This window comes from Callospermophilus lateralis, chromosome 2 (genome assembly GCF_048772815.1).
Source record: "Callospermophilus lateralis isolate mCalLat2 chromosome 2, mCalLat2.hap1, whole genome shotgun sequence".
Taxonomy (NCBI): Eukaryota; Metazoa; Chordata; class Mammalia; order Rodentia; family Sciuridae; genus Callospermophilus; species Callospermophilus lateralis.
The window spans coordinates 34,309,444-34,332,523 of record NC_135306.1 but is presented as its reverse complement, the minus strand read 5'-3'; the positions used below and the strand labels follow the sequence as shown (position 1 = coordinate 34,332,523).

Here is a 23,080-nt window from a genome sequence, read left to right as displayed (position 1 = left end):
CCACGTGGGCAGATTTGATAGCTTTAAAAACTTAATAGAACTATAGAAATGCAAGTACATATAGGGCAGGTGAAACAGCAGGTTAGACACAGCTTTAAAACAATAGATTTTTTTAGCTTAAAACAATAGACTAGGAGAAAAAATATCTAAAAGTTACTCAAAATACAACATATGAAAATGGGGAAATATGAAACATGAAAAAGCCTTGCACAGTGGAGCACACCTGTAATCCCAACTATTTATTTATTTATTTAAAGAAAGAGTGAGAGAGAGTGAGAGAGAGAGAGAATTTTTTTAATATTTATTTTTTAGTATTTGGCGGACACAACATCTTTGTCTGTATGTGGTGCTGAGGATCGAACCCGGGCCGCACGCATGCCAGGCCAGCGCGCTACCGCTTGAGCCACATCCCCAGCCCAATCCCAACTATTTAGAAGGCTGAGGCAGGAGGATCACAAATATGAGCAAGTCTTGGCAATTTAGTGAGACTTTCAAAAAATTGGGGGGGGGTGCTGGTGATGTAGCTCAGTGGTAGAGTGTCCCTGGTTTCAATCCCCAGTACCTGCCCCAGCACCCCCCCAAGGAAAAAAAACCCATGAAAGAGAAATTGTGAGACAAGGAGAGTCAAATACGAATGTTTCAAAAGTTTTTTGGAGTGCTGAAAGAATATAGAAAATGGGTGAAGGGCAATATTGAAATAATGACTGAGAACTTTCCAGAATATATGAGTAAAATAAATCTTAAGATTTAGAAAGTCAAATGAATCTCAGTAAATACAAACAAAAGGAAATCCAAAGTTACACATACCAATGTGAAACTGTAGGACTCTAAATAGACAGATCAACCAGACAGAAAAAGATCAATTGTTCAAAAGTAGCAGATAGACTGATAGTAAGTTTATAAATAGTAACATTGGAACCCAGAACTGTGAAACATCCCCATTATTCAGAAAGAAGTAACTGTCAACCTTAAGTTGTATGTTCAGCCAAACCTTTTTTTCAATAAAGATGAAATACATATTTTCAGAACAATAAAAAAATGAATTTATCTCAACAAAGTTTTACATTCAAAATTCTGAGGGATATACTTCAGAACAAAAAAGAGTGATCTAAAAAGGAAGGTTAGAGATGAAAGAAGGAATGGTGAGCAAAATAATTGTAAACATACATTATTAATTCTGCTTTGAAGGGAAAAACAATTTGACTATCACTGAATCATTAAATTTAGGATAACTAGGTTTTGTTGGGTTTGTTTCTTTATAGGTGTACAGAAGATGGTTGTCCACATAAGAAATTCTTTCACACTCGTTTTCTCATGCGAATGAGACTAACACCAGATTGTTCCAAAATGTTGATCTCAACATCCTCTGGATATCTCTTGATTCTCCATGATCTTGACTTAACAAAGTCTTTAGAAGTAGGCAGCTATCCCATTTTGAGAGCAAGGAGAACTACATCAAGTTCAGGTAAGCTTTTCTTTTTTTTTTTTTTTTTTTAATATTTTTTTAGTTATACATTGACACAATATCTTTGTTTATTTATTTTTATGTGATGCTGAGGATGGAACCCAGGGTGTCTCATGTGCGAGGCGAGTGCTCTACCACTGAGCCACAACCTCCAGCCCCAGCTTTTCTTTTTTTAATTAAAAGTTTAGTAGGGCTGAGATTGTAGCTCAGTGGTCGAGTGCTTGCCTGGACACACGAGACCCTGGGTTCAATCCTCAGCACCACATAAAAGTAAAAATGAATAAAAAATAAAGGTATTTTGTCCATATACAACTAAAAAAAATTTTTTAAAGAAAGAAAAGGTGTTTTTTTAATGAAGAATCCAGCAGAACTTTTAAAAATATTTTTTTTTTTTACTTATCAATGGACTTTTATTTTATTTATTTATATGCGGTGCTGAGAATCAAACCCAGGGCCTCACACATGCTAGGCAAGTGCTCAACCACTGAACCACAATCCCAGCCCCCAGCAGAACTTTTTAAGTTATAGAGTTTTAATTTTAAATTTGTATTGTATCCTAGATTTCCAAATGTCCACACATAGGTACCTGGTGCCATCTTGTTTGTAACACCCTCTTGCCAAAGCTTTGTCCTTTTTCCCATTGCTGATTCTATTAGACTTAAGTGAAGTTGGGGCTCAGAAAAACTTAAATACTATACTTCATCAATATTTTATGATAAAGAGAATATATTTCATCTGACTTTGGGAAAGAGAAGACTGGCCTGGGAGCGAGGAAAACAGATTTAATTATAGTACATGAAGTGCTATTAAAAGATAACTTTAAATGGTTGGAATCTTTCTCATATGTGCACAAGGCCACTCCTGAAGACTCTTTTGGGAAAATACAGGCATAATTGTACTATTATTGACCAATTTAACTGTTAAAAGTAGAAATTTAAGTTTACCAACTTCCTTGCAAGCAAGGTGTTTGATAAAAGTGAATGTAATCCTTTTAGACTCAGAATTGCCTTTTTTTAAAAAAGTTAAATACTAATAATTAGCTTAGTGATAGTTATCTAGAAGGTGTAGTTGGCATTTTTTGACTCAAAACCAAGCTTTTCAGTCTTCAGCCATGTGTGGTAGCATATGCCCATAATCCCAGTGGCTCAGGAGACTGAGGCAAGAGAACTGCAAGTTCAAAGCCTCAGCAATTTAGTGAGGCTCTAAGCAACTCAGTGAGACCTGTCTCTAAAATAAAATACAAAGAAGGGCTGGGGTTGTGGCTCAATTGTTAAGTACTCCTGGGTTTAATCCATGGTACCAAAAAAAGAAGCAGCAGCTTTTCTGACTTCTAAGGGTAATTCTGGTATAAAACCATAAGAAATTCAATAAAATAAGAATTCCCTGCAGAGGTGTGGGACTACTGAAAATGTATGATGAAATTGAGTTTCTAGTAATATGCCAAACTTCATATTCATTTCATCTTTTCCACGGATTTTAATGTAAAGTTTTGCTTTGCATTTCAAAGAGGATTTACATAGATTTACATAATAGAAGTTTTTAGTATGCTTTATAGAAAGATTTATTCATGTTACCAGTGATGGGCCTGTTATTTGGACCCTATTCTAATGTTAAACGACTCAGTTTTCATTAAATTTTCTTATTCTGTTTTAGTACAGAAATGATACCCAAAGATATTCCAGTGCTTATTTGGTTGGGGTTTGTTTTTTTGTTTATTTTATTTCACATACACAAGTTTTTGGCATAAAATGTTTTTAAAAGGGATTTGGCCTTAAATAACGCTTTAAAGATATGTTCTGCCTTCCTTCATCTTAATTATACCCCAGGTTTATATGAGCTTTTTTGGCCATGTTTTGGATGATTTAGAATATGGTTCAAGTAGATAATTAAAAAGTTAAGAGATACTACCAGAGTTATGCTAGATTTATTGTCAAACTCTTTGTGTTTTTAAGATTTGAGCACTTCATCGAGTTCAGCTGGTCCCAGAGTTTCCGGTTCACCTTGTCATCATAGTGATTCTAATTCATCTTCTGAGAAGCACATGTCACGAGCCTCCCAAAGAGAAGGTAGGTTAAAAGCTGGATTTTATAATTTTGCAATAACAGATTCCATCAAATAATTTTCTTTGGTTTGGTTTTAATCCATAAAAATAACTAGTGGAGATGAGACTATTTCTTGCCTCTCAGTCAACTAACCGTTTTATGCTGAAATCTGTGATGGAATTTGAACTTTGTTTTTATCACATGTACCAAACTTACTTTGTTCTAGTTTGGAGAGGAAGTAGTTGGGAAATGTAGATTCCAGTCAAGATTGTTGGAAAAATTAAATGAGAGTATACATGTGCAAGTACTGTATAAACATGAAAAATGAATTTATCAGGTGATTGTGAATGTCACCTAGTCTTTTACTCTAGGTCTTTTGCCTTTCTTTTCTTTTTTTTTTTTCCTTCCTCCTCAGTACTCGGGATTGAACCCAGGAGTGCCTTACTACTGAACTACACCGCAACCCTTTTTTCAGTTTCTTATTTTGAGATGGACTCTCCCTAAGTTGCCAAGGCTGGCCTCAGTCTTTGAATCCTCCTGCCTCAACCTCCCAAAAAGCAGGAATTACAGACCTGTGATACTCCAAATGTCTTGCCATTTTCTTCCCTTTCTGTACATCGCATGACAGTTGCAAAGGGATTGTGGGATAAAATGAGCTTAATCTGGCCCCAATCTGTATCTTCCATTTTTCCCCCGGCCATTCTAAAAGAACTAGCTTCTCTGCCCATCCCTCCACTTCCTGATTGAAATGCTTTCTACCTGGACAAATTCCATTATAACCCCTCTCCATATTAAATACAAATCTAAGCTCTTAGCTGTTTATCCTCCTCTTTATTGGCCAAAAATGGCCTTTTAGGTCATCTTTTGGAAATAAGTATAGCTCTCCTTTGAGAGTTAGAGCAGCATTAGAACTTTTTTTTTTTTTTTTTTTTTTTGGTACCAGGGATGGAACCCAGTGTGCTTAACCACTGAGTCACATCTTCAGCCCTTTTTATATTTTATTTAAAGACAGGGTCTTGCTGAGTTGTTCATGGCCTTGCTAGATTGCTGAGGATGGCTCTGAACTCATGATGCTCTTGCCTCAGCCTTTGAGCCGCTGGGATTACAGGTGTGAACCACCGTGCCTGGCCAGAACTTTTATTTTTGACATGATATCTTCTGTCGATTCTAAGGATATAGCACAAATAAAACTAAACTTAGCTGTGGCTCAAGTGAAATCAGTGGTATCCTTGATCTTCCAGTCTTTCCTACCCCCTCTCCATTCAGCTCCTTCATAGTTTCCCCTTTTGTCAACTCCTGAGAAACTCCAGAAAATACAACTATCAAACCTTTGCTTACCTATTTAGAGTGCGTTTCTTTTCTGCTTTTGTTAGAGGTTTACAAAATTAATGCTTAAAATGGAGGTTTGTTTTTCTCTAAAATTGTTAAAATCCAATCACATGTGAAATTATTACTTATGTATAGTTTGGTTGTTTCAGTTTAATTTCTATCCCCTGTGGTTTTATGGTATCCTTATCCCTTGCTAACCCTTCTTCCTCTCCTGCTTGGGTGTAGCAGGCTAGCTTCTTAATTCTTATAGGTTTCCATCAGTGGTATAGTAATTCCAAGGGAATTTTTAAAAAGAAAAGCCAGGCACAGTGGTGTATGCCTATGACCTCCCCGCACCACACATACACTTGGGAAGCTGAAGCAGAGAGGTTGCAAGTTCAAGGCCAGCCTTGGCAACTTACAAAAATCCTGTCTCAAAAATAAAAATGGCTAGGTATAAAACTAAGTGATAAATTACTCCTGAATTCAATATCCAGTATAAAACAAGGGGGTGGGTGGAGATAAACCATAAATAAACAGCTTTCTGAGGTATAGATCGAAATCCAAAGGACCCCTACTCAGCTTCCATGTCTTAGCCTTAAGTCCCCAGTGATTCCTACTATAGGAACTTGGGTCCCCCTTCCCCCTAAGCCCATACTGGAGATTGAACCTAGGCTATGTCCCCAGCCCTTTTTACTTTTATTTTGAGACAGTGTCTTGCTAAGTTACTTAGGCTGGCCTTGAACTTGTAATTATCCTGTCTCAGATATGTGCCACTGCACCCAGCTAGGGACTTGTATTCTTTCGTAATAGTAGTACTCTTTCCCCATGCCCATATCCCAAAACTCACCATATTTTGAGGAACAATATATTTTTTTACATATGTTAACATAAGGCATGGAAGATAACTGCCAGAAATCAGCCTTAGTCCTTGAATAATACAAATCCCAATCCTCATTTTCTTGTTTCTCAGGCGTTTCACCACGAAATAGTCTTGAAGTCTTAACCCCTGAAGTACCTGGTGAGAGAGACCGTGGAAACTGCATCACATCCTTACAGCTGCACCCCAAAGGCTGGGCCACTCTTCTTCGGTGCTCAAGCAACACTGATGATCAGGAGGTACAGTTAGCAGTGCTTTATCTTCAGTAGGTTTCATTGGACAAATTGCCATTGCTGTGTGTGCAAATCTAGGTGTATCAGACCACAGTCCACAGACTCTCTTTCTTTTTTTTTTTTTTTTGGTACCAGGGATTGAATCCAGGGACACTTTACCATTGAGCCACATCCCCAGCCCTTTTTTTTTTTTTTTTAAAGAGAGAGTGAGAAATGGGGGGGGGGAGAATTTTTAATATTTATTTTTTAGTTTTCGGCGGACACAACATCTTTTGTTTGTATGTGGTGCTGAGGATCGAACCCGGGCCGTACGCATGCCAGGCGAGCGCGCTACCACTTGAGCTACATCCCCAGCCCGATCCCCAGCCCTTTTTAATTTTTTTTTTATTTTTGAGACAGGGTGTCACTGAGTTGCTTAGGGCCTTGCTAAGTTTCTGAGGATGGCCTTGTACTTGTGTTCCTCCTGCCTTAGCCTCCCAAGTTGCTAGGATTACAGGCACACACCACCATGACCGACAAGAGACCCTTCTTGACGATCCTCTTTCTATCCCCTGTGGTTTTATGGTATCCTTATCCCTTGCTAACCCTTCTTCCTCTCCTGCTTGGGTGTAGCAGGCTAGCAAGTACTCTAATGGCCATCATCAGCTCAGGTTGTGTCTGGCTTCTTAATTCTTGCCTCTTTCATCTTGTCAAAATAAATAAATAAAGGTAATATATAGTAAACATAGCACTGAAATGTTTTAGCTAAGCTGGATAAATGTGAGGTTTTAGCCAATTATCATAATTTTATTTATTTTTTTAAAAATCAGGAATATCTGGGCAAGGTGGAGACTAAACTGATGACTAGGGGATTCTGGATAGCAAGAGTGTTCTGGAAAGCAAGAATCTCAGTGGTTCCAGAGACCACAACTAAAAGGAGGGGAAAAGAGCTTTTGAAGTGCAAAGGAAGAGGTACTTTAGGGCTTGGATATACCCAGAATTTTTTTTTTAATATGTATTTTTAGTTGTTGATGGACCTTTATTTTATTCATTTATTTATATGTGGTGCTGAGAATCTAACCCAGTGCCTCACACATAGCAGGCAAGTGCTCTACCACTGAGCCACAACCCCAGCCCGTACCCCAGAAGTTTTTAAAATATAAGGATTGTTGTTGCTGTAAGAAAAGGAAAAGTATTACTACAGAAGTCACAGGCAGCCTCCGGGAACAAAATATTTTAAAACCTCACAGTGCAGAATAACTTCAGGTTATGAAGAGAAGGTATGGGGCCTACAAGTTTTGTTGGTTATTGGGAGATAGTATTCATCTGATTGATATCTTGCAACAATCCTGTGACTTTGGCATTCTGTTGAGCTTTTGAAAAAATGAGAATTTCTGTAGCACTCTTTGGTGCTCTGTAACCATGGTTTGTCTCCCTTTTCTTTCCTTAGTGGACTTGTGTCTATGAATTCCAAGAAGGAGCTCCAGTGCGACCAGTCTCACCTCGCTGTTCCCTACGACTGACTCATTACATTGAAGAAGCCAATGTAGGCAGGGGTTATATCAAAGAACTTTGCTTCAGCCCTGATGGGCGAATGATTTCTTCCCCACATGGCTATGGGATTCGCTTGTTGGGATTTGACAAACAGTGCAGTGAACTTGTTGACTGTTTACCCAAAGAATCCAGTCCCCTGCGGGTGATCCGATCTCTGTACTCTCACAATGATGTGGTACTGACAACAAAGTTCTCTCCAACACATTGTCAGATTGCCTCAGGGTGCCTTAGTGGACGGGTCTCTTTGTATCAGCCAAAGTTTTAGGCACAACTTACATCAAATAAGGAACTCTCTGGTGTTTGACTTATTAATTACTTCAATTTAGGTGAAGTGTTTTCTTTTTAGAAGATCTTATAAGTTTGGGTCAAGATCCTGATTCTTATGGGTCCATGAATACACCTGTGACCTGAGTACTTGATCATCCAGCATCATATGGGCATCTCCAAGTAGACTATGCAGCATCGTCCTTTTCAGCATTCCTCTGCTCCTGCTGGTCTGTGCCGCTGAACTCCAATTCTTATGGTTATTTTGCATGGTAGTTGAGTTTCCTCCTTCCCTTCCTGCCTCCTTCTGTTCCTTCCTTCTTTCCTTCTCTCCTTCCTTCCTTTCTCTTTTTTAGTTTTGGTATGTTGGTATGAATTGTATGGACATTTGGCAGAGGAGTTTTGATTGGGATAAGAGAAACCCATGACACTAGTATTGAATAAAACTCAGAAGTTGGATGTTGACAGCCAGTTGTTGAAAAAAAAATTTTATCTTGATTTATCAATGTACTTGGCCTTTTAAAGTTGCTGTTATATTTCTCTATATTGAGCACAGATAATGGCATTTTTCTCATAACTATTAGATAGTCTTGCATCAAAATGTCTTTTAAGTTTCCTGATAAAATCATAAAGGAAAGTTTTTTTCATGTGAGAGATTTTGTGAAATTCTAGAAAAAATACTACCACCTTTCTTTGTAATTTACTTGTATGAATTTATAATCTCTCTCATGTCCCCTTATTTGATATTTAGCTCCTATCAGCAACATCAGAGAGGAAAGGAGGAGAAGAAATGGACTTTGGTCATTTCTGTTGTACAGAAGACGATTTAAACATTAGTACAGTATTTGGCCACAGAGAGATGAAACAATGTGACTTAAGACTTTCTGTGTTTTCTCTGCCAGAATGATGTATTAACAGTATTGGGGTGGATGGTGAATTAAGAGTAAAGAAATGGCATTTTACTCATCTTTCTTCCTTGAGCCAAGGGTCACAAGCTCAACTTACCATTAGCGAACAGAGAGCTGCAGTCCTCTTCCAGATGTTATCATAATCCTGGCAGTAACCTGGGTGTCATCCTTTTTTCTGTTTTGTTATAGAACATCAGGTAGGGGCAAGCATAGGCTGATGCTCTGTTGAATAGGCAGCTTTCTTCCTGTCTCCTCTACATGGAATGTATTATATTTAGAAGGGATTTTCCAGAGGCTGGAGTAATTTAAGCCATGCACCAGCCTTGTCCTCTTTAGGCCAGTGGTTCTCAAACATTAGGGTGCATTATAATCATTGTAGAGATTGTGAAAATACAGAAACCTGTATATCACCTTAGGAGATTCTGATTTAGGCAGGGAGAGGACAGGAATCTCTATTTTTAACAAGAGCCCCAGGTAATCTTTATTCAGGTGACCTTTGAATCACAATTTTAAAAACATAGTCTTAAACAGCATTATATACTTCTATACTCATTTGGTGCTTAACATAATTCCCACAAAGTGTTTTGATTATTTAATAAGTAAATGAAAACATTTTTAGAGATATAAAACAACTTGGAATGTAATTAATTGCATTATTTGACAAATGAGAGAAGTTAAGTCACTTGCTTAAGATCATCATGCAAAGTTTGTGACAGAACCAGGACATGGGTTTAAGTTTCCTAATTCCTTGCTCAGGGCAATTTCTAAGATATGCTGGCTGTTAAATCAATGACTTATGAACACTTTGTCATTAAGTTGTATTATTGTGAATATCCTTATAGGTTGGGAAAAAAAAAAGGGCTTGAGAGTAGATGCTGAGATTCCAGCCATATGAAGAAAAGTACTTTAAATCTTACAGAAATGTTTAAACAACCCTAATACATGAATAAAAGTGACATTTATTGTAGGACCTGCCAAATAGTCATTCACACATATATATATGTAAGAGGTTCTGTTTTACTTGGAACAATGTTGACTCTAGAACAGAATTAGATTATCTTACCACAGATGTTGAAAAAATTGGAAATTTTGTGGCCATTGGAAAAATATACAAAAAAGCACAGTGAAAATGCAGGCTTGCCATAAATTTCATAAAAAGAAAAAAATTAACAGAATGAAATTTTGGAGATAAAAACACTGAAAATTATTATTAAAATAAGCTATGATGGGGGCTGGGGCTGTAGCTCAGTGGTAGAGCACTTGCCTCACAAGTGTGAGACCCTGGGTTTGATCCTCAGCACAACATAAAAATAAAAAATTAATAAATAAATATGTGTGTCCATCTACAACTAAAAAATACTTTTTTTAAAAAAAAGCTATGAAGTACAAATCAAATTGAATTCAAAAGAAGACTCCACAAATTTTATTAACTTTGGAAAGGATTCCATGTCAAGTGGTGCACACCTGTATTCCCAGTGGCTGGGGGTGCTGAGACAGGAGGATTTCAAGTTCAAAGCCAGCCTCAGCAATGGTGAGGCACTAGCAACTCAGTGAGACCCTATCTCTAAATAAAAAATATAAAATGGGCCTGGGGATGTGGCTTAGTGGTTGAGTACCCCTGAGTTTAATCCCCAATACCAAAAAAAAAAAAAAGGATTCCATGTCAGATGCTGGACCCACATGCCACCCAACTCCAAATTTAGCCAATGGTTCTTGAACCACTTTAGGGAACTTATCATGTGTTAAATAATGTATCTGCTTTACTCTTAGCCCCCACAAAAACTTGGAAGATAGTTAGAATTAGCCCCAAATCTTTGGCAGCCATGATGTGATAGAAACCATAAGTGACTTGTCTGAAGTCACAGAGTTGGCAGTGGGTGGCAAAACTGGGATTCAAATCTAGGTTTGTCTTTTTATTTGATTTAATCCAAAGATAGTGCAAAATACTCTATCCTTTTGCCCTTTAGTTTCTAAATGATGGTAAATTGGCCTGTTAATTTACTTTTTCAGCATCTTCTGGAAGTTTTGTTTTGTTTTTTTTAATTACAGCATTGGCCTTATCTTACCTTGTATACTATGTAAAAAGAACATGTACAAGATTGACTGTTTCTATGAGAATAATTCAAATACCACAGACTCAGGGCATACATAGAGTCCATTCATTACTAAAAAAACTCAAGCAGGATAAGTGTCTGTGAAATAGAAAAGAAAATGAAGAATATGGAGCATTGTGTAAAAATAGAGCCATCCAAATGAGAATTAAAAATTAGCAGCAGCGGACTAAAATTGTGGCTCAGTGGTAGAGCGCTTGCCTAGCATGTGTGAGACACTGGGTTTGATTCTCAGCACCACATATAAATAGATAAAGGTCCTTCAACAACTAAAAAAATATTTTAAAAAATTAACAGCAGTGGGCTGGGGATGTAACTAAGTGGTAGAGCACTTTCCTAGCATATGTGAAGCACTGGATTCAATCCTCAGCACCACATAAAAAATAAAGGTATTGTCCATCTACAACTAAAAAAATATTAACAGCAGCAAACTCAACAAAAGAACCCTTGTTCTCCTTGAGATATGGTCATGATCAAAAAGTCATCAGAGAATTAAAGGGCATCAGGAATGCTATATTATTGAAAGAAATGACTTCTTACCATTTCCAGGCCCTGTTTAACTTTCTGTGTAAAAATCGAATCTGCTATATTTTACTCTAAATTTTATTCAGTCATTTTTTTTCATGATAATTGATAAAAGGTATCATGATTGGTAATATAATACAATTGTTGGTAAATGTGATATAGATTATTCTCCTGTTTTGAAAAGCTTTCTCCAGAACAGTGTACTTATGACACTGCTGTGTTGATGAAGTACATCAAATATGTGGTAACTCCTTACTTTCAGTTTTGAAATGAAGTGACTAAGCAGGAGGTAACCTCAGTTTTAGTCTTTAAAAAATATGTATGGTCTTTTTTCTTAGAAGGTTAAAGCTTCTAAGAAATGAATATATATCATTCCTCCTTGTTACATCCCTGAGAAGAGCCCATACCAAAAATTTTAGGAAAGCAAGAAAGGAAGGGTAAATCACATGTTCCCTGCTCCTGGGTCTAGAACCAAGACCACCTTATATCATTTTTAAGGTGGTATTCTCTAGAAAGTGCAATATAGGGAAAACACTCAGAATATTTTAGAAGCCTAGTGTTTCCTATATTAGAATATATTGGTACTGACATCCACAAGTATCTGTTAAACTTTTATTTAGCAGGAAAAAAAAATCTGATAACTTACTGAAGACAATCATCCCCATTTAGTGACCAGCAGTCATTGAGTACTGTGAAAATCCACTCAGTTATACTCTGTGTCGGTCATGAAGGAAACCATACATATGAATTTTGGATAAGTAATGCATATCTCTTAAGTGCCAAAATTAAAAACTTGTAATTATTTTTGATGCAAGTCTTTCAGGTGTGTTAGTATGCCTCCCTGCCTTCTTCAGTATCATTCACTTTTTCATGATGAAAAGTTATATTCATAATGTGTTATTATAAATACCTAGAGAGCTCTGATAATATGTAAAACATTTCATAGAATATAAAGGGCTAAAACAAATCTGAGTTAATATCTTTTATGAAGCGATTCCTTCAATTCTGAGATACATCATTTGCCTCAGATTGCTAACTTTTTTTAAATTTTTTTTTTTTTAATCTCCTAAGTAGTGTGTTTGTCAACATGCCTGCCTCTAGCAGGCTCCCCACTTTCTTCTAATTGTGAGTGTTCATGTATTATGAGCTGGGACATGAGTTAACCAAGCCTGTTCAGAATGTCTACAATTAGAACTGGACAAACTCTCAGTACACAGTCTGGTACAGCTCCCTTGATTGCTTTCTGCTTATCTTCTAGATAATACAAGATCCCAGTTAAAGCTAGGCTAGTTTTTCAGTTGCAACCAAGTAAGATACTTCAAACTAAGGAAGCTGCTAGGAAAAAAAAAAAAATAGCAATGTACCAAAGTACAGCAAAGCAACAACAAAAGCTCTGTGTATGCACAGGGATCTTTTATGCTTTTAAGTAAAGAGGAAGAGTGCAGGAAAATAAGAAAATCCAGATGGACTTAAAACTATTTTAGATGCCATTTTAGTTGCCATTAAACTTTGTCAGTAACTATTTAAATATGTGCTTAAATTATCACATGTTGTTACAAAGACAGTTTAGGCCCATAGGATAAGATTGTACTAAAATTTATATCCTAGAGATAATTCTAAATGATATCCGAAGAATTTCTCCCAAATGATAATGGAAATTTTTATTAAAAGAAAGTCCAGGTTACCTTTATGCTGCTCTCTTTAGTTGTAAATGAATTAATGATAGAGATACGGATTTTATCAAAAACCCAAGGAGCACATCTTACATACACCTCCTGTCTGTACGTGTATATAAATGTCACTATAAATGAAAGTGTTACCCAGAGATAATAAAATAACTTATGAAATTTAAATCTGGTCCAAAGTCTTTAAAATAGCTAGAATTTTCAGCTTCCCTAAGTTTTTTAGATATCATGGTTTTTACATTAAAAAAATGAATGTTTGAATTTTATTTTAAATTTCACTGCATCCTTCATTTCCAAAGTGTTTTCTGGAAAATTTTAGACATTTTCAGGACTCTTGGGAGTGTTTCTGATAATATACTAGACACCCAGAAAGTTTTCTTAGTAGGTTCTAAGGTGCTGTAAATTCTTATGCTAGACTGTAAGCTCCTTGAGGGCAGGACTGTCTTATTTATTCTTGTATCCCTAGTGCCTGGCATAGAACCTAACACAGAGTAGTTGTTCAATAAATATTTGTTGAATGAATCAAATGAACCTTTACCATATGTGGCCTCCAGCTCCCATGAAGCCAGCATGTGATGTACAAGTTACTTAGTACTAGAGGAATCAAATTGTTTATTATTGTAACCAACAGACTGTCTTCATCAGGGTAAGATTTATTCTGACCATAAGTAACCAACTATTTCTCATTGACTTGAAAAACTACAAATTAAGCATCAGTTTTTCTTAAATAAGCATTTGAATCTCTCTTATATGCTTAGTCTTGTACTAAGGACCCAAAAGAAAGGTAACTAAGATCTTGATATTCCATCATGGCAGTTGGAATAGACTTAGAGGAAGGGCTGGCTGTATAGGTGTTGGGCCTTTGCAGTCCTATAGGGCCCCACACAAAGAAAGTCCTCATACTTGGTTAAATGCTTGCTCCAGCTGTCTTGAAAAGTTTCAAACAACAAGCCTGCATTTTATTTTGCCCTGGGCTTAACAAATTATGAATTTAGTCTTGCTTAAATGTTAACTATTTTGACACTATAGAAACATGAGAATTATATATAATCTTACCTGCCTTCCAGTAAATATTTACATTCATTGAAAACTAGCTATAAAATGCATGATTTAGTAAAATAACTTCTGAAATGTGAAATTTAAAGAAAACTACATCCCTCCTTCAAGGTTTTTGACAAATGTCCATCATTGTAGAATAGAAAAGCTGCTTTAAAAATGTAAGTGGCTTTTTCTTTTTTCATTGAATTATTTTGAGCCTTTCAAATGGATGGATATAGAGTAGGTGAGTTGATTTTAACTATGTACATACCCACATAAAATTTTAAGGTTTTAATAAACCTTCATTTTTTTACGTGCACTGGATATTTTGGTATAAGTCTACCTCATGATGTGCTTTTAAAAAATGTTCATTTGAAACATTTTACACACTTTTTGTGTGTGGTTAACCTGCTTAAAAGGTTGATAGCAAATTTGTACTTAGTAGTAATTTGATAATTTTTGCTTTAACCTCAGGGATATGCATTTTTAGACCAGAATCAAGCACAAAACTGTGACAGAGGCAGTAGCTTGATGGTTCTTGTTAATGACAGTCTTAACTTTTTACCATCATGCATCAGAAAAAAAACTTTAGAATACATGCCAAGTTTTTGTTTTGTTTATTTAGGTTTTTTTTTTTTTTTTTTTTTTTTTAATGTGGTGCTGGGGATTGAACCCAGTGCCTCGAACGTGCTAGGCAAATATTCTACCACTGAGTCACAACCCCAGCCCACATGCCAAATTTTAATTATTTATAAATTTTAGTATCTTATTTATCTATCATGTACATTGTAAAACATGAACAGAGGAAAAAGAAAATTAAGGTTTTTAAAAACCAAGGTTTACATTTTTTCCTATACCACTGATAAACTGTGCTTTGGCTGGTATACACACACTTCATTTTGTATGAACCACTGTCTGAAACATAAGTTAACATTTTACACTCATGTTCTGACCTTAGCACAGTGGCACATGCCTGAAATCCCAGCTCAGGAGGCTGAGGCAAGAGGATTGCAAGTTCAAGACCAGCCTAACAATTTAGTGAAATTCTGTCTCAAAATAAAACAGGGTAGGATATGTAGCTCAGTGGTAGACCACCCTTGAGTTTAATCCCCAGTACTGCAGAAAGACAACAGGTGAACTGAGATTTCATCCTTTCATGTGTTCACTAATGTTCTGGCCATTTATAAGTCTAAATGGTACAAATCATAGTTTTTACAGTTTTCAAAATTATTATTCAGTGGAAATTTTATTTGTATCAATGGAAAGGTTAGTTGATAATTTTTACTTCTGTCAAGCTATACATTTTTTTTTGTATTATTCAACAATATGGTTGACAGTTCATTTTATCATGTTGTTTTTATTCACCAGAATAATGACATTCATTTCTTTGGTAAGTCATTAAAGACAAAAAATAGAATGAATCAACTGGACATGACTGTATTGGTGTAGTCCCAGCTATTTGGAAGGTGGGGATAGGATCATTTGAACCCAGGAGGTCACAACTGAGACCCATCTCAAAAAAAAAAAAAAAAAGAAAGAAAGAAATTAAAAATAGAAGAGAAAGTCTCTTTCAATTCAGATTATTTTGTGAAATTAGACTGATTTAATTATGATACTAATTTTTATTTAGCTATTTCTGACACATTTTGGCCTGTTTAAAATAGGGTTTTTGAGGGGCTGGGTTGTAGCTCAGTGGTAGAGCACTTTCCTAGCTCGTGTGAGGCACTGGGTTCCATCCTCAGCACCACATAAAAATGAATAAATAAAACAAAGGTACTACATCCATCTACAAATAAAATGAAAATAGGGGTTTTGGGGGGCCTGGGGATATAGCTCAGTTAATAGTGCTTGCCTTGAATGCATAAGGCCCTGGGTTCAATCCCCAACATCACAAAAGAAAAAGAAAAAATAGGGGGCTTTGTTGTTTAGTTTTGTTTGGTACTAGGAATTGAACACAGGGGCATTTAATCACTGAGCCACATCCCATCCCTTTTTTTTTTTTTTTTTTTTTTAAATTTAGAGTCAGGGTCTCACCGAGTTGCATAGTGCCTTGCTAAATTGCTGAGGTTGCTGAGGCTGGCTTTGAACTAATGATCCTCCTGCCTCAGCCTCCCAAACTGCTGGGATTACAGGCATGTGCCACTGTGCCCCGCTTAAAGATAGGTTTTTTTTTTTTTTTTTTTTAAAGAAAGAGTGAGAGAGAGAGAGAGAGAGAATTTTTTAACATTTATTTTTTTTTAGTACTTGGCGGACACAACATCTTTGTTTGTATGTGGTGCTAAGGATCGAACCCGGGCCGCACGCATGCCAGGCGAGCGCACTACCACTTGAGCCACATCCCCAGCCCAAGATAGGATTTTTATTGAAGAGAAAATGATTATTTAGCATGCATTCATATTAATGAATTAATGGTATGTATTTCCTATTGCTGTAACAATTACCACAATGGTTTAAAACAATACAAATTTAAACTGGGCATATTGGTGCACACTCTATAATCCTACCTACTTGGGAGGCTGAGGCATGTTGAAAACCAGTCTGGTCAACATAATGAGACCATGTCTCAAACAAAAAAGGTCCAAAATGGGTCTCTAGGCAAAATCCAGGCATCAGCAGAACTGCACTGCCTCTGGGACACTGGAGAGAATCCTTTTCCTTGCCCTTTCTAGCTTTTAGAAGCTATCTGCATTCCTTGGCTTGTTGCCCCTTCCCTCACTTAAAAGCCAACAGTGTAGCATCTTCTGATCTCTTTTCTTTGTGTGTGTGTGTGTATGTATAGTGTAGCAGGGAGTAGTGGGGATTGAACCCAGGGGTGCTCTACCACTGAGTCACATCCCCAGCCCTTTTTTAAGTTTGAGACGGGGTCTTGATAAATCAACCTCATGAGTCACTGCATCCCAGCTTTTTATTTTTAATATTTTTTTTTAAATTTTAAGACAGGTTCTCACTAAGTTGTTGAGACTGGCCTCAAACTTGCAAACCTCTTGTCTTGGCTTCCTGACTCACTGGGATTACAGGTATGGCTCTGATTCTTGACTCTCCTGCCTCCCTATTTCACTTACAGTGAATACCTTGGGTTCACTGTATCATTAAGGAAATCTTCCTATTTTAAGGCTGGTTGTGAGCAAACAATTCCATCTGCAACTGTAATTACCCCTTGCTCTGTAACATCACATACTCACAGGTTCTGGTTATTAAGTATGTGGCTGTTGGTTGCGGGATTATTCTGCTTGCTTACTGTGTGCTGATAGGCTTAGTGTTCTGCTCCCACTTAGTTTTTCACAGCATTCCTTAATCCTTAAAGCATTCTTATGTAGTAGATACTGTTATCCCCATTTTATAGAGGAAAAAAATAAGGTTTAAAAGAGATTAATTTACCTATAATCTTCAGAGTTAGACTCATGTAAGTCTGAGTTCAGGCCCCAACTTTCGATTTGATAACTTGTTGAGAAATTATCCACTGTATTTAGTCTGTTTTAGAACACTATGTTTACTGATGGTCATGCTTGCTTGCTGTAAGAGAAACGTATTGTAGCTTTACTAAATTCTAATATCAGCACAAAAAAGTTGGAAAGCCTCTCCCTATGTGTTTAGGTCCACTAATATTTTAAGAGTTGCCATCTGAGATATAAAAGCTTTTCTCCCCCAGATCTGTTCCCTGTGGGGGTGGGTTATTTTTAGTTTAAAGCTTAAAACTTTTTAAGCTTTGGGGGTCTCTCTCTCTCTCTCTCTCTCTCTCTCTCTCTCTCTCTCTCTCTCTCTCCCTCCCCCTTCTCTCCCTCCCTCCCTCCTCCCTCCCTCCCTCCCTAGCCTCTTACAATTTTCAAAAACCTGTTCTTTTTAGATATATATGACAGTAGAGTGTATTTTGACATATTATACTTACATAAAATATAACTTAAGTTTCTCTCTTGATCTGAGTGGCATCGACTAAGAAACCCGTACTCAAATAGTCATTCTATATACTGGGGATAATTGTGCAATTTCCTGGCCCTTGGTGGAATAAATACATATGTATTAAGGGAAATCACCAGTAATCAACGGTTATCTTGAGAAGGGTTAGAAAAGTATGCATCATCTTGTGCTGGAGTCATAGCTTGTGGTAGAGCACTTGCCTAGCACAGGTGGGCACTGGGTTTGATCCTCAGCACCACATTAAAAAAAATGAACAAAATAAAGGTTAAGTTCTTTAAAAAAAAAAAGAAAAAGAAAAAACAATGCATCAACTCTATTTTCCAGCATTTCCTGGTGAGTAGCATGGACAGACTGCATGTTTGCATTTATGTTCTAGGCTATCTTAGGTCTCAGAATCAGGTTCTTTTTTTTTTTTTTTTTTCCTTTGATACTGAGGATAGAACCCCGAGGGGCACTTACCCACTGAGCCACATCCCAACCCTTTTTTATGTTTAATTTAGAGATAGCATCTCACTGAGTTGCTTAGGGCCTCACAACCTTGCTGAGGTTGGCTTTAAACTGGTGATCCTCCTGCCTCAGCCTCCTGAGCCACTGGAATGTTAGGTGTGCAACACTGAGCCGAGCTCAGAATTGGGTTCTTACTTTGACTCCCTCTCCCCCATAGTAGCACTTAAGACAGTGGCCAGGCCAGGCCAGGCACATGTCTCTAATGCCAGCAACTCGGGAGGCTAAGGTGGGAGGATGATAAGTTCAAGGCCAGCCTTAGCAACTTAGGCCCTAAACAGTTTAAGTGAGATCCTGGGTCAAAAAATAAAAGGGACTGGAGTGTATGTAGCTCACTGGTTAAGTATCCCTAGGTTCAATCCTTAGTACCAAAAAAGGAAAGGGAAAAAAATAGTAGCCAGTATTGGCGTCCTGCCTTAGTTTCAATCGGAAATGTACCCAAAGACCCATGTTTTAAAGCTCACTGTATCATTCAGGAAATCTTCTGGGAGATGGTGATAACTTTAAGAGATGGGAACTAATTGAGGGAAGTTATGTCATTGGGGGTGTGCTCCTGAAGAGGATAAATTGGCTCCTAATCCTGTTTCCTGGCTGCCATGAGGTAAGTGCTTCCCTCAGTCATGTGCTCCCACCGTAAGGTGCTGCCTCACCACTGTGGACTAGACCCTCCCAAACGGTGAGCCCACATGAACTCTCCTTCTCTCTGTCTCTGACTTCCTCTTTTGGTGGTGTTGGGGATTGAGCCCTGGCTGCTCTACCACTGAGCTACATTCGCAGCTCTTTTCTTTTTAAAATCAGGCTTTTTTCTCCCATGCCTTTTCATTTTTAAAGACAGGGTGCTGCTAAGCTGCCAAGGGTGGCCTCAAATTTAGAATCCTTTCACCTCAGCCTCGGGAGTAGCTGGGATTTCAGGATAAGGCACCATCCCAGCCACTTTTTCTCTTGTTAAATCAGTTTGTCTCAGGACTTTGTTTCAGTAATGGGAAGCTAACACAGGACCCAAACTACTTCTCCTTGTTCTTGCACCAGGAATGAGAAGCACCTGCTGTGGGATTGCATTAATTTGCTCTGGCTTGATCCTGGTCATGGAGTACGATTCTCATTCTTTGAGGAGGATTCATGCTCTTCCCTCTCCCACCTTACCCCACCCACCCCTTTTGGGGAAAGTCTGAGCTTTCCTTTCCTGACATCCACCAGACTTGTCCACTGAGTTGTCCTCCAGGTGCTTCCCTTCCAGCAGAGGGTGTGAGAAGTGATGCTCAATTCTAGCATGCGTGAGCAGCACCTGGGGGATTTGCTCTACCACAGGAGTTATGGCTGAGTCCATATCCATTGTGTCTGACGTTATAGGATTAAGGGGGAGCCCTGAATTTTGTCTAACCTGTTCTAGGCTGATGCTGTAAGAGAAATGTATTGTAGCTTTACTAAATTCTAAAATTTAGAATTCTGAAAACCATGGATATTTAAAAAACACAGTTACGGCTTAGATTTCTCATGAATGAAATGTATCCTTGAAAGTCAATTAGAAAACAGCTTCCTAAGGTTGGTAGTGTGAATCATTTGTGTCCCATTGGCTACCTCATTCCAGTACCTTGACAGGTTGGCACTTCTTCAGCTGGGGCTAAGCTATCCCCAGTTGAACATGTGATTGAAGTTACTGTGGAACAGACCTGGTGCTCTGTGGCTTCCAAGTCAAACAGAGGAAACAGCAACACACACTCCCTGAAAGGAGCTGTGGATAGCGGCCCCAGTGGCTAACAACCACAAATTCAGAAAAGGAACAACTGACACTTTAACCAGGGCATACACAATTCAAACCATTGAGGCCCTGGCCCTGGGTTCTATCCCCAGCACTGTAAACAAACAAAAAACCCCAATTTTTAAAAATAGTTGTTTCATGAAAGTCATTTAAGATATGGGTATGAGAGTCTGCTGTATTGGCATTACATAGTAAAGGCCCTTCTGAAGATTATTTTTTGTTGGGGTAAAATGAAGGATCCAAGTCTCATTGTGAAAGGATTGCTTTTTAGAAGTTACATACAAATTATCAAACCTAGCATGAAAACATTGCATTTATTCTTTTTTAAAGAGAGAGAGAGAATTTTAATATTTATTTTTTTTAGTTTTCGGCGGCCACAACATCTTTGTTTGTATTTGGTGCTGAGGATCGAACCGGGCTGCACACATGCCAGCGAGCACGCTACCGCTCGAGCCACATCCCCAGCCCTACATTTATTCTTAAGAGGGTGTTACCTGGGTTTTACTTGCATGGGTAACAAATGTATTTAATTCACAGAAGAATTTCCTGGTATTTGTTGAAAGTTTCAGTGTCTGGTCAGGTGTTAGGTAACTCTCCACCCCTAGGGCAGTTTTAAGAGAGAATGAATTAAAAGATTAGTCTGTGTTTTACCCAACAGCCCTGTCAAAATCTTGGGGGACAGTCTGGGCCTAAGGGGAGACTGTTATAGCAGTCTGGGGAAGATAAGTAAATCCCTAGGTGATCAGCCTGTGTTCCCTTTTAGCAAGTCTATTTCTGTAGTACCCTATAATTTCATGGCAGTGTGACTAGCATACTACAAGAACTGAACACCTGATACTGTATTCTGTAATAAACCCCCTAATGATTTTCTAGCATTATGAAAAAATTCAAACATACAGCAATATTGAATTTTATGGGGAGCCTCCATTTACCAAGGTTCTTCATTAACCTTGACTAAGCTTGTTTTATCATTCATCTACTACTCTAGCCATCCATTAATCCATATTGATTTTTTATGTATTTTGGATAAAATACTGACATCTGTACCCATCCTTCTAAAAATCCTCAGTACATAGAAGTACACAAATATCAATTGTACCTTGGCAAAGTTTAGACCGGTGAATTCCATCTCAAGATATTAGAGTACTACCCTCCTGTCCCTTCTCAATCGGTCCCCACCTTCCATTTTTTTTTCCACTTTAGTTTTGCCTCTTATAGTATCATATAAACAGAATCATACATTATGTATTTCTCTTAAAAGAAATTCCTAAGGGGGGAAAAAGCACCTATGAAACAGAATAATATGATAAAGACAACATCTGGAATCAGAAAATAATTCAGTCATGGAATAGGTATTTATTATAAGAACCTCTTGACTATGGCTACATAGCAGAGGCCTCACAGAGATGGAGCCAGGCATGCACACTCACCACATGCCCCAGAAAGGGACTTAATCCAGTCGGGGAGTAGTGTCCATTTAAGGGAGGTTTATCTTTTGACTTCAGAATCTGTCTTAAACAGCCAAGGTTCTGTCTGTAGAATCTTATAATTCAAAATGATTTGTATTAAAAAGGCAACTTTATAGAACAGATACAAGGGAAATTTGCTAAACAAGAGACTAAAAGGTGCAAACTGAAATGATTAAAGATTCTATTTTCCTCTAGTTTGAGTTGATATAAATTTGAATGTATTTGATATTGTTCTCAAAACGCAATGTGCTTTTTGTTCCACAAATAATAGAAACTTTAGAAGCTCCAAATGGTAACACAAGTTTTGATCTACTTGGACTTCTCTTCACCTTAGTTTTCTCAAGACATATAAAACCTCTTTTATCTCCAAGTCTAGGATCAGTGAAACCAGGGATACTTTACCACTGAGCTACATCCCCAGCCTTTGAGACAGGGTTTCACTAAATTGCCCAGGCTGACCTTGAATTTTTTTTTTTTAACTCTAATTTGTTATGTATGACGGTAGAACGCATTACAATTCATATTACACATATAGAGCACAATATTTCATCTTTGATGGTACGCAGTCACACTATTCGTGTCTTCATACATGTACTTAGGGTAATGATGTCCATCTCATTCCACTGTCTTTCCTAATCCCATGCCCCCTCCTTTCACCTCCCTCCCCTTGAGCTTTTGATCATTCTGCCGTTGCTGGGATTACAGGTGTGCACTACTGCACCTGACTAATTTCTTTTTTACTCATTACTTTCATATTTTACACACAAATTACAAATGGAAGATACTGGGTTCCAATGTTTTTTTCCCAGTTTTCCTTACGCTGTCCTTCTCAAAACTCTTAAGCTGGGTGTGGTGGCTCAGGAGGCTGAGGCAGAAGGATCACAAGACTTGCCTCAGCAACTTCAGACCCTGTGTGAAAAAATAAAAAAGGGTCGAGGATGCAGCTCAGTGATAAAGTGCCCCTGGGTTCAATCCCCAGTACCAAAATAAATAAATAAAAATTTAAAATATTCTATCAATCACAATTATTTAATGGAGACGCAAGGAGTGATTAATTCAAGAAAACCTAGAAGTTTTAGTCACTCATTGCCCAGAAAAGTCTAACAGTGCTAAAGAAAATTCTGAGAATTCTTCCACCAAGAGAAAGGAGAAAGCTACTTACCATAAACCACCTATTATTAGATATGACCACCCTTGAAAGAACAGTTAGTACTATCTGAAACAAATAGGAAGCATCTCAATGTAGCTAAAAGCATTTTTTTTTTTCCAAAAGTACACTCTTTGTAAGGAACAAGTAACTGCTTTGCCCACAAGTAACTGCTTAATTACACCTAAACTGTTTCACTTCTGGTGATGTTGAAGAGTAGAGCTAACAAGGGATTTGCCCTAAAGCAATTAAATCACTGGAGACTGGTGCAGTGGGGCAAGCTGGGAATCCCAG

At 37.6% G+C, this 23,080-nt stretch overlaps 1 protein-coding gene across 1 annotated transcript in view; it reads left to right on the top strand.

Moving 5' to 3' along the window:
- Positions 1 to 13,625, top strand: part of Dcaf10 (DDB1 and CUL4 associated factor 10) — a 46,469-nt gene extending 32,844 nt beyond the window's left edge. Inside the window, exons 4-7 of the mRNA XM_076845793.1 lie at positions 1,263 to 1,465; positions 3,418 to 3,531; positions 5,789 to 5,934; positions 7,358 to 13,625. Coding sequence (XP_076701908.1) covers positions 1,263 to 1,465; positions 3,418 to 3,531; positions 5,789 to 5,934; positions 7,358 to 7,726 — 832 coding nt within the window. The 3' untranslated portion in view covers positions 7,727 to 13,625. The remainder of the gene's footprint in view (positions 1 to 1,262; positions 1,466 to 3,417; positions 3,532 to 5,788; positions 5,935 to 7,357) is intronic.
- The last annotated feature ends 9,455 nt before the right edge of the window (positions 13,626 to 23,080 follow it).